The 14496-nt window shown below is 41.9% G+C and overlaps 1 protein-coding gene across 1 annotated transcript in view; it reads left to right on the forward strand.

Moving 5' to 3' along the window:
- LOC106574356 (leucine-rich repeat-containing G-protein coupled receptor 6-like) overlaps positions 1-6138 on the forward strand; it is a 113425-nt gene extending 107287 nt beyond the window's left edge. Inside the window, exons 11-15 of the mRNA XM_045711109.1 lie at positions 1013-1084; positions 1252-1317; positions 1678-1749; positions 2686-2757; positions 5954-6138. Coding sequence (XP_045567065.1) covers positions 1013-1084; positions 1252-1317; positions 1678-1749; positions 2686-2757; positions 5954-6092 — 421 coding nt within the window. The 3' untranslated portion in view covers positions 6093-6138. The remainder of the gene's footprint in view (positions 1-1012; positions 1085-1251; positions 1318-1677; positions 1750-2685; positions 2758-5953) is intronic.
- Positions 6139-14496: the final 8358 nt, after the last annotated feature.

Here is a 14496-nt window from a genome sequence, read left to right on the forward strand (position 1 = left end):
GGAGGGTACGACAGGCTCTGGGAGGGTATGGGAGGGTACGACAGGCTCTGGGAGGGTACGACAGGGGCTCTGGGAGGGTACGACAGGCTCTGGGAGGGTACGACAGGGGCTCTGGGAGGGTACGACAGGCTCTGGGAGGGTACGACAGGGGCTCTGGGAGGGTACGACAGGGGCTCTGGGAGGGTACGACAGGGGCTCTGGGAGGGTACGACAGGGGCTCTAGGAGGGTACGACAGGCTCTGGGAGGGTACGACAGGGGCTCTGGGAGGGTACGACAGGGGCTCTGGGAGGGTGTGACAGAGCAAACACATGCAGTGACTTTCAGAAAGTTCTGGGGCGTTAGGATCTCCTTGGACCAGCAGAATCTGGTCTCCCATCCAAGGACCAAGTAGTCCCGATCCTGTTAAGCTTCAGAGGCAAGCCAGCAGTGGTCCGGTTCGTTGCCTATTGAGCTAGCTGTCTCACTGTGTTAGTATCACAGAGACAGAAGAACCTACTGGCTTCCCTGGACCTAAACAATCACAACAATACACAAATACACTCTTCTGTCTCTCACTCCACCCCCCCTGTCTCTCTACTCTTCCTCATCCCTCGTTCTCTCTCTCTCCTCTCTCTCTCTAGGACATTGACCAGGGCTGGTTTCTACTCTTCCTCATCCCTCGTTCTCTCTCTCTCTCTCTCTAGGACATTGACCAGGGCTGGTCTCTACTCTTCCTCATCCCTCGTTCTCTCTCTCCTCTCTCTCTCTAGGACATTGACCAGGGCTGGTTTCTACTCTTCCTCATCCCTCGTTCTCTCTCTCCTCTCTCTCTCTAGGACATTGACCAGGGCTGGTTTCTACTCTTCCTCATCCCTCGTTCTCTCTCTCTCCTCTCTCTCTAGGACATTGACCAGGGCTGGTTTCTACTCTTCCTCATCCCTCGTTCTCTCTCCTCTCTCTCTCTAGGACATTGACCAGGGCTGGTTTCTACTCTTCCTCATCCCTCATTCTCTCTCTCCTCTCTCTCTCTAGGACATTGACCAGGGCTGGTCTCTCTACTCTTCCTCAGCGGTTGTGCCTGCAGCTACCCCGCCTCAGAGTACTGTGAGTACTTTGAACGCAAGAATGTCCACACACACAATTCAATTGAACTGTACCCCTTTAAATGCCCCAGTTGATAAAATCCCAAACCCCATAGAAATGCTTAACTCTGACATGGATCTGAAACCCCAGATTACACAATAATGATATTTTTGTCTGTGTGTTCACAGCGAGCTGTCTCATAATCAGATAGAGGATCTACCCAGCTTCTATCACTGCTCTGCCCTGCAGGAAATGTGAGTCAACATGGTGAAATGGTTGTAGCTTAGAACAATGTTCCAATAACAGAATGTTAGAACAACGTTCCAATAACAGAATGTTAGAACAACGTTCCAATAACAGAATGTTTGAACAACGTTCCAATAACAGAATGTTAGAACAACGTTCCAATAACAGAATGTTTGAACAACGTTCCAATAATGGTATGACTGAAATAGTAGGAGTCTATGCTTCAGTATTGCAGTTTCACTGATTGTTTTGTAGTAACAGGGTGTGTGTGTGTGTGTGTGTGTGTGTGTGTGTGTGTGTGTGTGTGTGTGTGTGTGTGTGTGTGTGTGTGTGTGTGTGTGTGTGTGTGTGTGTGTGTGTGTGTGTAGAGGCCTGCAGTATAACAACATTAGGAGGATTGAGAGGAATACCTTCCAGCAGCTCAGCTCTCTACGGTCTCTGTGAGTATACTGTATACTCTCTGTGAATACTCTTTACTCTCTGTGAATACTCTTTACTCTCTGTGAATACTCTTTACTCTCTGTGAATACTCTTTACTCTCTGTGAATACTCTTTACTCTCTGTGAATACTCTTTACTCTCTGTGAGTATACTGTTTACTCTATGTGAATACTCTTTACTCTTTACTCTCTGTGAATACTCTTTACTCTCTACTCTTTGTCAGTATACTCTCTACTCTCTGTCAGAATACTCTTTACTCTCTGTGAATACTCTTTACTATCTGTCAGTATACTGTATACTCTCTGTGAATACTCTTTACTCTCTGTGAGTATACGGTTTACTCTCTGTGAATACTCTCTACTCTCTGTCAGAATACTCTTTACTCTCTGTGAATACTGTTTACTCTCTGTGAATACTCTCTACTCTCTGTCAGAATACTCTTTACTCTCTGTGAATACTCTTTACTCTCTGTGAATACTGTTTACTCACTGTGAATACTCTTTACTCTCTGTGAATACTCTTTACTCTCTGTTAGTTTACTCTCTGTGAATACTGTTTACTCTCTGTGAATACTGTTTACTCACTGTGAATACTCTTTACTCTCTGTGAATACTGTTTACTCTCTGTGAATACTCTTTACTCTCTGTCAGTATACTCTTTACTCTCTGTGAATACTGTTTACTCTCTGTGAGTATACTGTTTACTCTCTGTGAATACTCTTTACTCTCTGTGAATACTCTTTACTCTCTGTGAGTATACTGTTTACTCTCTGTGAATACTGTTTACTCTCTGTGAATACTCTTTACTCTCTGTCAGTATACTCTTTCCCCTACACACAAACTGTTACTCTCTGTGAATACTGTTACTCTAACAGATAGGCACTAAACACAACATTCGGAATAATGACAGTAACTAATTCTCACTCTCTCCCCCCAGAGATCTCAGCTTCAACAGTATTGAGTGGATTCACCCTGATGCCTTCATTTCGTTCCATTCTCTGACCAAGCTGTGAGTATACATACACACATATATCCCACGCAACCACCAAGCAAGTCAGGGAAACTTTGGTAACTTTGGTTCACCTTAATTAAAGCAACTCTTTAGGCCAACACTGACACAGACTCTAGAAACTGGCTGGCTGGCTGGCTGGCAGGCAGGCAGGCAGGCAGGCCGGACGGACGGACGGACAGACCAAATCAAATGTATTTATATAGCCCTTCTTACATCAGCTGATATCTCAAAGTGCTGTACAAAAACCCAGCCTAAAACACCAAACAGCAAGCAATGCAGGTGTAGAAGCACGGAGGCTAGGAAAAACTCCCTAGAAAGGCCAGAACCTAGGAAGAAACCTAGAGAGGAACCAGGCTATGAGGGGTGGCCAGTCCTCTTCTGGCTGTGCCGGGGTGGAGATTATAACAGAACATGGCCAAGATGTTCAAATGTTCATAAATGACCAGCATGGTCAAATAATAATAATCACAGTAGTTGTAGAGGGTGCAACAAGTCAGCACCTCAGGAGTAAATGTCAGTTGGCTTTTCATAGCTGATCATTCAGAGTATCTCTACCGCTCCTGCTGTCTCTAGAGAGTTGAAAACAGCAGGTCTGGGACAGGTAGCACGTCCGGTGAACAGGTCAGGGTTCAATAGCCGCAGGCAGAACTGTTGAAACTGGAGCAGCAGCATGGCCAGGTGGACTGGGGACAGCAAGGAGTCATCATGCCAGGTAGTCCTGAGGCATGGTCCTAGGGCTCAGGTACTCCGAGAGAGAGAAAGAAAGAAAGAGAGAATTAGAGAGAGCATACTTAACCTCCCTGGGCAAGGTGGGACGTCAACAGCCAGTGGAATCACGTGGCGCGAAATACAAATACCTCAAAAATGCTATAACTTCAATTTCTCAAACATATGACTATTTTACACCATTTTAAAGACAAGACTCTCGTTAATCTAACCACATTGTCCGATTTCAAAAAGGCTTCACAGCGAAAGCAAAACATTAGATTATGTCAGGAGAGTACCCTGCCAAAAATAATCACACAGCTATTTTCAAAGCAAGCATATATGTCACAAAAACCAAAACCACAGCTAAATGCAGCACTAACCTTTGATGATCTTCATCAGATGACACTCCTAGGACATTATGTTATACAATACATGCATGTTTTGTTCAATCAAGTTCATATTTATATCAAAAACCAGCTTTTTACATTAGCATGTGATGTTCAGAACTAGCATACCCACCGCAAACTTCCGGTGAATTTACTAAATTACTCACGATTAACGTTCACAAAATACATAACAATTATTTTAAGAATTATAGATACAGAACTCCTTTATGCAATCACGGTGTCAGATTTTAAAATAGCCTTTCGGGGAAAGCACATTTGCAATATTCTGAGTACATAGCCCGGCCATCACGGCTAGCTAATTTGACACCCACCAAGTTTGGCCCTCACCAAACTCAGATTTACTATAAGAAAAATTGGATTACCTTTGCTGTTCTTCATCAGAATGTAATCCCAGGACTTCTACTTCAACAACAAATGTTGTTTTGGTTCCAAATAATCCATAGTTATATTCAAATACCTCCGTTTTGTTCGTGCGTTCAAGTCAGTATCCGAAGGGTGACGCGAGCGCATTTTGTGACAAAGAAATTCAAAATATTCCATTACTGTACTTCGAAGCATGTCAAACGCTGTTTAAAATCAATTTTTATGCTATTTTCTCGTAAAATAGCGATAATATTCCAACCGGGGCGACGTTGTATTCATTCAAAGGCTGAAAGAAAAAAATTGAGAATTCTCATGAACGTGCATCTCCAGTGTCACTGTTCCCAGCCTGACCACTCACAAACAGAGCTGCTGTACTTCGCCCAGAGACAGCAGACACCCCATTACACTTTCTGGCGCCTTCTGAGAGCCAATGGAAGCCTTAGAAAATGTCATGTTACAGCAGAGATGCTGTATTTTCGATAGAGATGGTACAGAAGGAGAACAAATTGTCAGACAGGGCACTTCCTGTATGGAATCTTCTCAGGTTTTGGCCTGCCAAATGCGTTCTGTTATACTCACAGACACCATTCAAACAGTTTTAGAAACTTTAGAGTGTTTTCTATCCAAATCTACTAATTATATGCATATTCTTGTTTCTGGGCCAGAGTAGTAACCAGTTTAAATAGGGTACGTTTTTATCTGGCCGTGAAAATACTGCCCCCCTAGCCCCAACAGGTTAAGCATGTCCCAGTTTAGGTCACCTAGCAGGACAAATTCAGACTTAGTGTATGGGGCCAGGAGAGAGCTTAGGGCAGGTAGGGTACAGGCCGGTGCTGAGGGAGGACGATAGCACCCAGCAACAGTCAACAAAGAGCTATTTGAAAGTTTAATGTATAAAACCAGCAAATCAAATTGTTTGGGGACAGACTTGGTGGAGACAACCGAGCACTGAAGGTGATCCTTGGTAAAGATTGACACTCCACCACCTTTGGAATATCTGTCTTGACGAAAAAGGTTGTAACCAGAAAGGTTAACATCAGTTACTTGTGTTGGCTGGGACGACACAGAGCTACATGTAATCACATGAAAACCCCTTTCTCTAGAAGGAAAACCCTTTCTCTAGAAGGAAACCCCTTTTCTCTAGAAGGAAACCCCTTTCTCTAGAAGGAAGGAAACCCCTTTTCTCTAGAAGGAAGGAAACCCCTTTCCTCTAGAAGGAAGGAAACCCCTTTCCTCTAGGAAACCCCTTTCTCTAGAAGGAAGGAAACCCCTTTCCTCTAGGAAACCCCTTTCTCTAGAAGGAAGGAAACCCCTTTCCTCTAGGAAACCCCTTTCTCTAGAAGGAAAACCCTTTCTCTAGAAGGAAACCCCTTTCCTCTAGAAGGAAACCCCTTTTCTCTAGAAGGAAACCCCTTTCCTCTAGGAAACCCCTTTCTCTAGAAGGAAAACCCTTTCTCTAGAAGGAAACCCCTTTCCTCTAGAAGGAAACCCCTTTCCTCTAGAAGGAAGGAAACCCCTTTCTCTAGAAGGAAACCCCTTTCCTCTAGAAGGAAACCCCTTTTTTAAGATCCAAAGCCACTGTATTAGCAGAGAACAAATGACATGACGCTCACAAACATGCAAGGAGCACAGACCATGTTTGTGGATTTCACAGTGTGAAAAAGTGTTTTCATAATAATTGTATACATTACTGAATTCCCCACCTCCCTTTACAGGGACCTGAGTGAGAACGGTCTGACATCACTTCCTGTGGGTGGTCTGGGAGGACTGACCCATCTGAAGCTGAAAGGAAACATGGAGCTCTATGAGGACTTCAGCCCTGAACTCTTCACCCGCATGAGGTATGACCCCTAACTCTAACACCTGACCTCTGTCACTCAACCCTAACCCTTCAGCCCTGAACACTTCCCAACGCAGACCCAGCAACGAATCGCGCGCACAATTCTTGACGGAAATCCCGCAAAAATTTCAAACAGAACGAATAGGATTTTAAAGCTAAAAATAAACTGCCAACTGATAGGAAATTTAAATAAAATGTACTTGTTTGAATTTACGTTTTTTTCCCCCTCTGTTTTCATTTATGTATTTGAATCACCGAAAAGTGTAGCCCACTAAACCCACCAAAGCACCTCCCCTATGTGAGTGACAGCTGCAGGAGTGCAGACAGCTCAGTGAATGATTGACAGCTGTCTGAGGAGAAAAATATATCATTTCCTGTCTCAACAACAATTGGGTTGACTTTAACCCACGTGTGGGCTTTTGTAAGCGAAGACGGTGTTCTGTCAAGCTCCCCAGCGTCAATCTGGAGAAGAGAGCATTCACGCTGGGCAATGAACATTCTCCTGTGATGTCTGTTTACATGGATATGCTCATCAAATTCACTACGACCTTACTAGAAACGACCGAGTGTGTCCGGGACATTTTATCAGCTCCTTTTTCAAAGCAACTAACTAAAACACATCTAACGTTGTAAGATTGAGTCTGTGACGTAGTTGTAGGTAGAGCGAGAGCACAACGGAGTAGAATTCGATTGGTGGTTCAAGTTCATGTGCTTTTTAAATCAGTTCAGAGCCATAGGTTTGAACATTTGTTGATATTCTTTGCTAGCTAGTGAGTTACTAACCCAGGTATAGGTCAGCAGTGGGGAGTTACTGCATCCTACAAAGAGCAGAAAATGTGTAAGCTATATTTAAGCTGTCTTTGAAAAGCCAGTCGGGTAAAAAAAAGCTTTGTCTTAATTAAAGGGGCAGTATTGTATTTTGAGATAGGCTTAACTATGAAAATAAGCCAATAGTCAGAGGGGTAGTCTACATCTCTGAATGGTAATAATAATGAATTGTATTTTGTAAAATGAGGTCTTGCATCATACAAACACAATAAAATGCAATTTACAGTCACCTACTTGGCCCATGGTGTAAACCACATGTAGACAGACTACTGTAGACCTGAACACCTCACATAGACTACTGTAGACCTGAACACCTGAACACCTCATATAGACTACTGTAGACCTGAACACCTCATACAGACTACTGTAGGCCTGAACACCTCATATAGACTACTGTAGGCCTGAACACCTCTATAGACTACTGTAGGTCTGCATTTAAAACCTCATATAGACTACTGTAGGCCTGAACACCTCTATATAGACTACTGTAGGCCTGAACACCTCATATAGACTACTGTAGACCTGAACACCTCATATAGACTACTGTAGGCCTGAACACCTCATATAGACTACTGTAGGCCTGAACACCTCATATAGACTACTGTAGACCTGAACACCTCATATAGACAGACTACTGTAGACATGAACACCTCATATAGACTACTGTAGACCTGAACACCTCATATAGACTACTGTAGGCCTGAACACCTCATATAGACTACTGTAGACCTGAACACCTCATATAGACTACTGTAGGCCTGAACACCTGAACACCTCATGTAGACTACTGTAGACCTGAACACCTCATATAGACTACTGTAGACCTGAACACCTAAACACCTCATATAGACTAATGTAGACCTGAACACCTCATATAGACTACTGTAGACCTGAACACCTCACATAGACTACTGTAGACCTGAACACCTCATATAGACAGACTACTGTAGGCCTGAACACCTCATATAGACTACTGTAGGCCTGAACACCTCATATAGACTACTGTAGACCTGAACACCTGAACACCTCATATAGACCACTGTAGACCTGAACACCTCATATAGACTACTGTGGACCTGAACACCTGAACACCTCATATAGACTACTGTAGGCCTGAACACCTCATATAGACAGACTACTGTAGGCCTGAACACCTTATATAGACTACTGTAGGCCTGAACACCTCTTATAGACTACTGTAGGCCTGAACACCTCATATAGACTACTGTAGACCTGAACACCTCATATAGACTACTGTAGACCTGAACACCTCATATAGACTACTGTAGGCCTGAACACCTCATATGGACTACTGTAGACCTGAACACCTCATATAGACAGACTACTGTAGACCTGAACACCTCATATAGACTACTGTAGGCCTGAACACCTCATATAGACTACTGTAGGCCTGAACACCTCAAATAGACTACTGTAGGCCTGAACACCTCATATAGACTACTGTAGACCTGAACACCTCATATAGACTACTGTAGGCCTGAACACCTCATATAGACTACTGTAGACCTGAACACCCTCATATAGACTACTGTAGGCCTGAACACCTCATATAGACTACTGTAGGCCTGAACACCTCAAATAGACTACTGTAGGCCTGAACACCTCATATAGACTACTGTAGGCCTGAACACCTCATATAGACTACTGTAGGCCTGAGAATGTTCAGACTACTTTATTTATTCAGAGCCAATCAATCTGCATTCAGGCCTAATGTCTATATAGTGTTCGGAAATCTCACAATAATCTCCTATCAAAATGTTCAAACCCTACAATAGTCTGTGAGTATTCAAGTATCTACAACCAATCTGCCTGTGGTGTTGAGCCTGCAGTAGTCTATTTGGTGTTCGAGCCTACGACAATCTATATGGCCTACAGTAAGTATCTGCTGTAGTGTTCAGTCTGCAACAGTATCTGTCTATGAGGTGTTCGGGTCCTGATAGTCCGTATGAGTGTTCGGAGTATATGGTGTTCTAGATCACCTGATATTTATATGGTGTTCAGGTCTTACAGTAGTCTGCCGGAGATGAGCTACGGTAGTCTGTAGTGTTCAAGCTACGATGATCTACTCAGTGTTCGAATACTGATAATCTAATCTATATGGTGTTCGGGCCTCACATTAATCTTATATCAGTGTTCAGTCATTCAGTCTGCAGTAGTCTATATGGGTGTTCCGGTTTGGTCTCTAGTGTTCGAAATCAGTCTGCAATGTCTATGGTGTTCGAACACAGTAATCTATGTATTCGAACCTACAGTAATCTGTCTATAGTGTTCAGTGCCTGACAATCTATGAAGGTGTTCGAATCTACAGTAATCTATATGGTGTTGAGTCTGCGATGTCCCCATATGGTACACAGTATTCAGGAGTGCTGGTAGTCTATGTGGTGTTCGGAGTCTGCAGTAGTCTGTGGTGAGCCTACAAATACAGTGGTGTTCAGTCTGTGTCTATATGAAGGGCTGAGCCTGCATTAGTCTTATGAGGTGTTCAGATCTGCAGTAATGCCTGTGGTGTTCGTAATCTTGCACTATGTGAGTGTTCAGAGTCACCTGACAATCACTGTAGTGTTCAGGCCTGATGATCAGCGGTGTTCGAGCTACGGTAGTCTATGGTGTTCGATCTGCAGTAGTCTGCTGTGAGGTGTTCGAAACCTACGGTAATCTATGGTGTTCGGCTAGTGATCTATATGAGGTTTTGAAATATGACCTACGGTAATCTATGAAGGTGTTCGACTACGATAGTCTATGAAGGTGTTCGAGCTACAGTAGTCTGTGAAGTGTTCCCGAGATGCACAATGATACTATGAGGTGTTCGAATGTTCAGGTCTGATGATCTGTAAGTGTTCAGTCTACTGATCTGTCGTAGTTTACCTGTAGGGTAAGCAGGCTGACTGTAAGTGCATTTTATTGTGTTTGTATGATGAATCTCATTTTACAAAGGTATTCGTGTATTACCATTCGAAGATGAACTACCCTTTATTGACTTATTTTCATGGTTAAGTATCTCAAAATACAATATACCCATAGCAAAGCTTTTACCATTAACTTTCAAGAACGGCACAAGCTGTAACCTTCTTATCTTTGTGAGATGCGATAACTCCTATAGCGATATGCAGTATCGCTGTATCGGCAAATGTTCTGAGCCTATAATCTGAACGACTAAAGCACGAACGAACACGCAATGATCTACTCGTTGATAAATACGCACCAACTGCGTGCGAATATTCTTACGGCGTTGAATATGTTTTGTTGGACCCGCGCGAAAAAAGGCTGACAAATATTTGGTTGCACTGCTGATAGTTTCTGTAGTAGTAGTGGTGATGAGCATAACTCAACAACAAACAGTTTTGAAATGTTCGTGCCAGCGTGAATATATTCAGATGGCGTGAGAAACATCTTGCTGTGCGTGAGTTAAAAATCAGCAGTATTGTTGAACGAGAAATGATATATTTTGTTCAACTTGTCAATCATTCGCTTGTCTGCTCTACAACTGTCACTCACGCAGGAAGGTAACGAAACAGGTTAGTATTTACGCACCGGTATTCAGTAACGAAGAAGGAAAAAAACGTAAATTCAAGCTGAAAGTGGCCTGTTAAATTTCTATCGAGGTGACGAAGTTGTGCAGCTTTAAAATCTATTAGATGTTGAAGTTTGCCGAAGATTTCGTCGAAAACGTAACGGCGGCGTTCAGTTGTGATCTGGATAAGAGTGTTCGAGGCGCTGAAGGTGAGGACGGTGACGAAGGTCGTCGTTGGTTGAAGTCATCTTCATCGCAGTGGACGAAGTCTCGTAAACTCCGTATTTCTTTCGGCTTTCAGATAGTCACGTCTCGAACCGCCACGAAAATGGGCGACAGACTACTCGGAAGTCTGAAAGGAGGGTGAGAATTCGTGTGTGATATTGTGAAAACACTTTCACACTAGTAATCACGAAGCATGGTCGTATCCTTGCATGTTTGTGTGAGTCATGTCATTTGTTATATATATGCGGTGGCTTTGAATCTTAAAAGGTTTCATTCAGAGAAGAATTTCGCTCTGGAAGAAAATTTCACTAACTAGAAGGAATTTCACTCACAGAGGAAGAGGTTCATCAGAAAAGAGATTTTCATTCTGAAAGGACCTCTAGAGAAGGGGTTCTCATCTGAAGAAAAGGTTTCATCTGAAGAAGACTCACTTCTGAGTTTTCCTTCTGAAAGGGGACTCACAGAGAGAATCATCATGAAAGGGTTTCTAGAGGAAGAGGTTTCCTTTCTGAAAGGGGACTCTGGAGAGAAATTTCACTCTTCTGAAGAAGAGGTTTCCTCGCTTCAGAAAAGGGTTTCCTCCTTCAGAAAGTTTTCACTTTAGAAAAGGGATTGAAGAAAATTTCCTTTAAGAAAGAGATTTTCATGTGATTACATGTGATATGTCTTGCCAGCCAACACTGAAGCTTGTTAACCTTTCTGGTGCAACAGCACTAAATCAGTGGCTCAAGGTGATGAATGTATTCAAGAGATCTGCTTCGAGTCTTTCGGTTGCACTCACAAAGTCTGGTGATTTGCTGATTTTATAGTAAACTTTCAATCTTCTTTATTGGTATATGCTATAGTCCTCATATACTAAATCTCTCCTCATTTACATATAGTCTTAATTTGATCACTTGAGTGAACTAAACTGGACATGACGGAGCTGAGAACATTTCATGACCGGATAAGAAACATTGCCCCTGGCAGTTCTCTGGCCTGGCTAGTGAAACAGATTTGAATGAAAACGCTCTAAGTTTCTAAAACTGTTTGAATGATGTCTGTGGTATCCTGACAAACCTGAGTCGCTGGAAGTCCCTGTCTGTTTGTTTATCATGCTAACATGTCAATACAGCATCTCTGTGACATTTTCTGAAACAAACAGCTCTCGAAGAAAGTGTGTAAGAGTGTCTGCTGTCTCTGATGAAAGCTACAGCTCTGTTGTGGTGGTCTTGGAACGTGTTTGGAATGCGATTCATGAAAATTCTCATTTCTTTTCGGCTGCTTTGAATATTAAATGTGAACAGAACATATTATCGTATTTTGCGGAAAATAACGTAAATGATTTAATGGCACGTTTGTTGTCTTGTGAATGTGGAGTGTATAATTTTCTTTGTGCAATTTTTCGCGGCGTCTCTGGTGGCATAATTATAGTAAGCAGTGTTGTATGAATTGTTTGGAACCAAGCACAACATTTGTTAGTCACAGGATACATTCGTGAAGAGCTGGCAATCATTTTCTTATAATAAATGTCTGAGTTGTGGTATTTAATTAAGTGTCGAAATAACAGCATTATTAACATTATCTTTCAAATAATATAATGTTTCTAGTAATCTGACGTATTATAAAAAGTTGTATCTATAATTTGAAATAGTATGTGACTGTGAGCGTTAATGGAAATGAAGAAGTATTAAACAAATTCGCGAGAAGTTTAGCGATGACACTCTTGAATTACAACATCTTACCCAATAAGCACGGTTTTAATAAATGAACGATTGAACAAAACATGCAATATTGTAACATAATGTCTAAGAGAAGTCATCGACGAGATCATCAAGGTGTGTACCTTAACTGGTTTAATTTTGTGTTATATAACTGCAACAACTGTGTGTTTTGGCGAGCCTCTCTGAAGCATCAATCTGTGTTTTGCTGGCTGTGGCTGCTGCACGAGAAATGGACTGTGGTGACCAGCACGAGTGCCTGTGCAAAATAATTAAGCATATTTGAAGGTGAAGTTATAGCATTTTGGTATTTGTATTTAAACCGCGTGTTGGCTGGCGTCTGAGGAAGGTAAATATCTTCTCTCTGATCTTTTCTTTCTTTCTCTCGACCACTGAGCCTGAGCCATGCCTCAGACTCTGTGTTGACTGTCCCGGCTCCGCCTGGCCATGCTTGCTGCTCAATTTCAGCTGATTCTGCCTCATGACTGTTCTGTGACTATGAAGACATGCCCAGACACCTGCTGTTTTCAACTCTTCTGAAGTTTAACGAGAAGCGTAAACTCTGGTGATCGGCTAGCCAACGTATTTGTGAGTGCTGACTATTGCACCCTCTACACAACACTGTGATGTATTGACTGATGTGCTGGTCATTATGAACATTTGTTTATCTTGACCATGTGTCCACCGGCCTGGGAACTGGCACCTCTTAGCCTGGTTCCTCTCTGAGACCTCTTCACAGGTTTCGGCCTTTCTAGGGGCTCCCAACCTCGTCTTCCACCTGCGTACTTTTACTGTTGTGTTACCCAAACTGGAGTTTATTTTGGCGTACTGAATATCAGCGATGTAAGAAGAATATATGAAGATCTGTCCGTCGATGAATACAATCGTGTCGAGTATTGTGTTTGAATATACTATCTGTTGAAATAACAATGATAAACGGCAATTTGATGTGTGAGAAAAATATACTGACTGAAATAAAGAAATATTCTGAAGAATGAAACAATATTCTGAAGGTAACATTATGCTCTGAAAATCAAGCTATTACAAATAAATGTACGAAATAGCTGTTGACTCTTTCGCAATGCTATTCACAAAGAAAACAAGTAATACTGTTTTGAAAATAAGTATTCTGAAAATAAGCAATGATACGAAATAGTATTGATAGTAAACAATGTTCACGAAAATAAGCTGTGTTCCTGAAAATGGCTTAACAGTAAAAATATTCTGAAGTAAGAAATGATACAGTGAAATAAAACAATATTCACGAAGAAAGTAAATATTCTGACAGAGAAAATAACAAAGAAATGCTAATACGAAAGAAGTATTCTGACAGAAAATAAAATGATACAGAAAATGGCAATATACTCTGGAAAATGAAATATTCACGAAAGTAACCACAATACTAAACAGACTGTAAATACAGAAAGTAAAATACATTGAAAACCAAGGAAATACTGACTGAAAATGAAATGAAATATTCACGAAATGAAATAAATGCATAAATAAACAGTATACTCACAGAAACAAAAATATTCACAGAAACAAAAGTATTCTGAAAGGAAGCAAATGCAAGTGAAGTAATTACAGAGAGTAAATACTGAAGTAAGATGTCACAGAGGAAGTATGGCTAATACTCACCAAGTTAAATGAATGACTACTGGAAGGTAACCTCTCAATCCTCCTAAATGTTGTTATACTGCAGGCCTCTGCACACACACACACACACACACACACACACACACACACACACACACACACACACACACACACACACACACACACACACACACACACTGCACACACACCTGACCACTACAAAGCAATCAGTGAAAACTGCAATGCTGAAAACGCGATCTGTTCAAGTCATGCCATTATTGGGCATTCTTCAACATTCTGTGAAACTGCGTTACCGCAACATTCTGTTGATGACGTTGATCAAACATTCTGTTGTGGGCGTTGTTCTAACATTGACGGAAACGTTTACAACATTCTGTTGTGAACATTCTAATACAACATTCACCATGTTAACCATTTCCTAGGGCAAGCGTGATAAGCTGGGCTAGATCTGTTATGAACAACTACGCTATTACCTGGTAAAATATCATTGGCAATCTGGGTTTCAGATCTGTCAGG

The sequence above is a fragment of the Salmo salar genome, unplaced genomic scaffold (assembly GCF_905237065.1).
Source record: "Salmo salar unplaced genomic scaffold, Ssal_v3.1, whole genome shotgun sequence".
In the NCBI taxonomy this organism is placed as follows: Eukaryota; Metazoa; Chordata; class Actinopteri; order Salmoniformes; family Salmonidae; genus Salmo; species Salmo salar.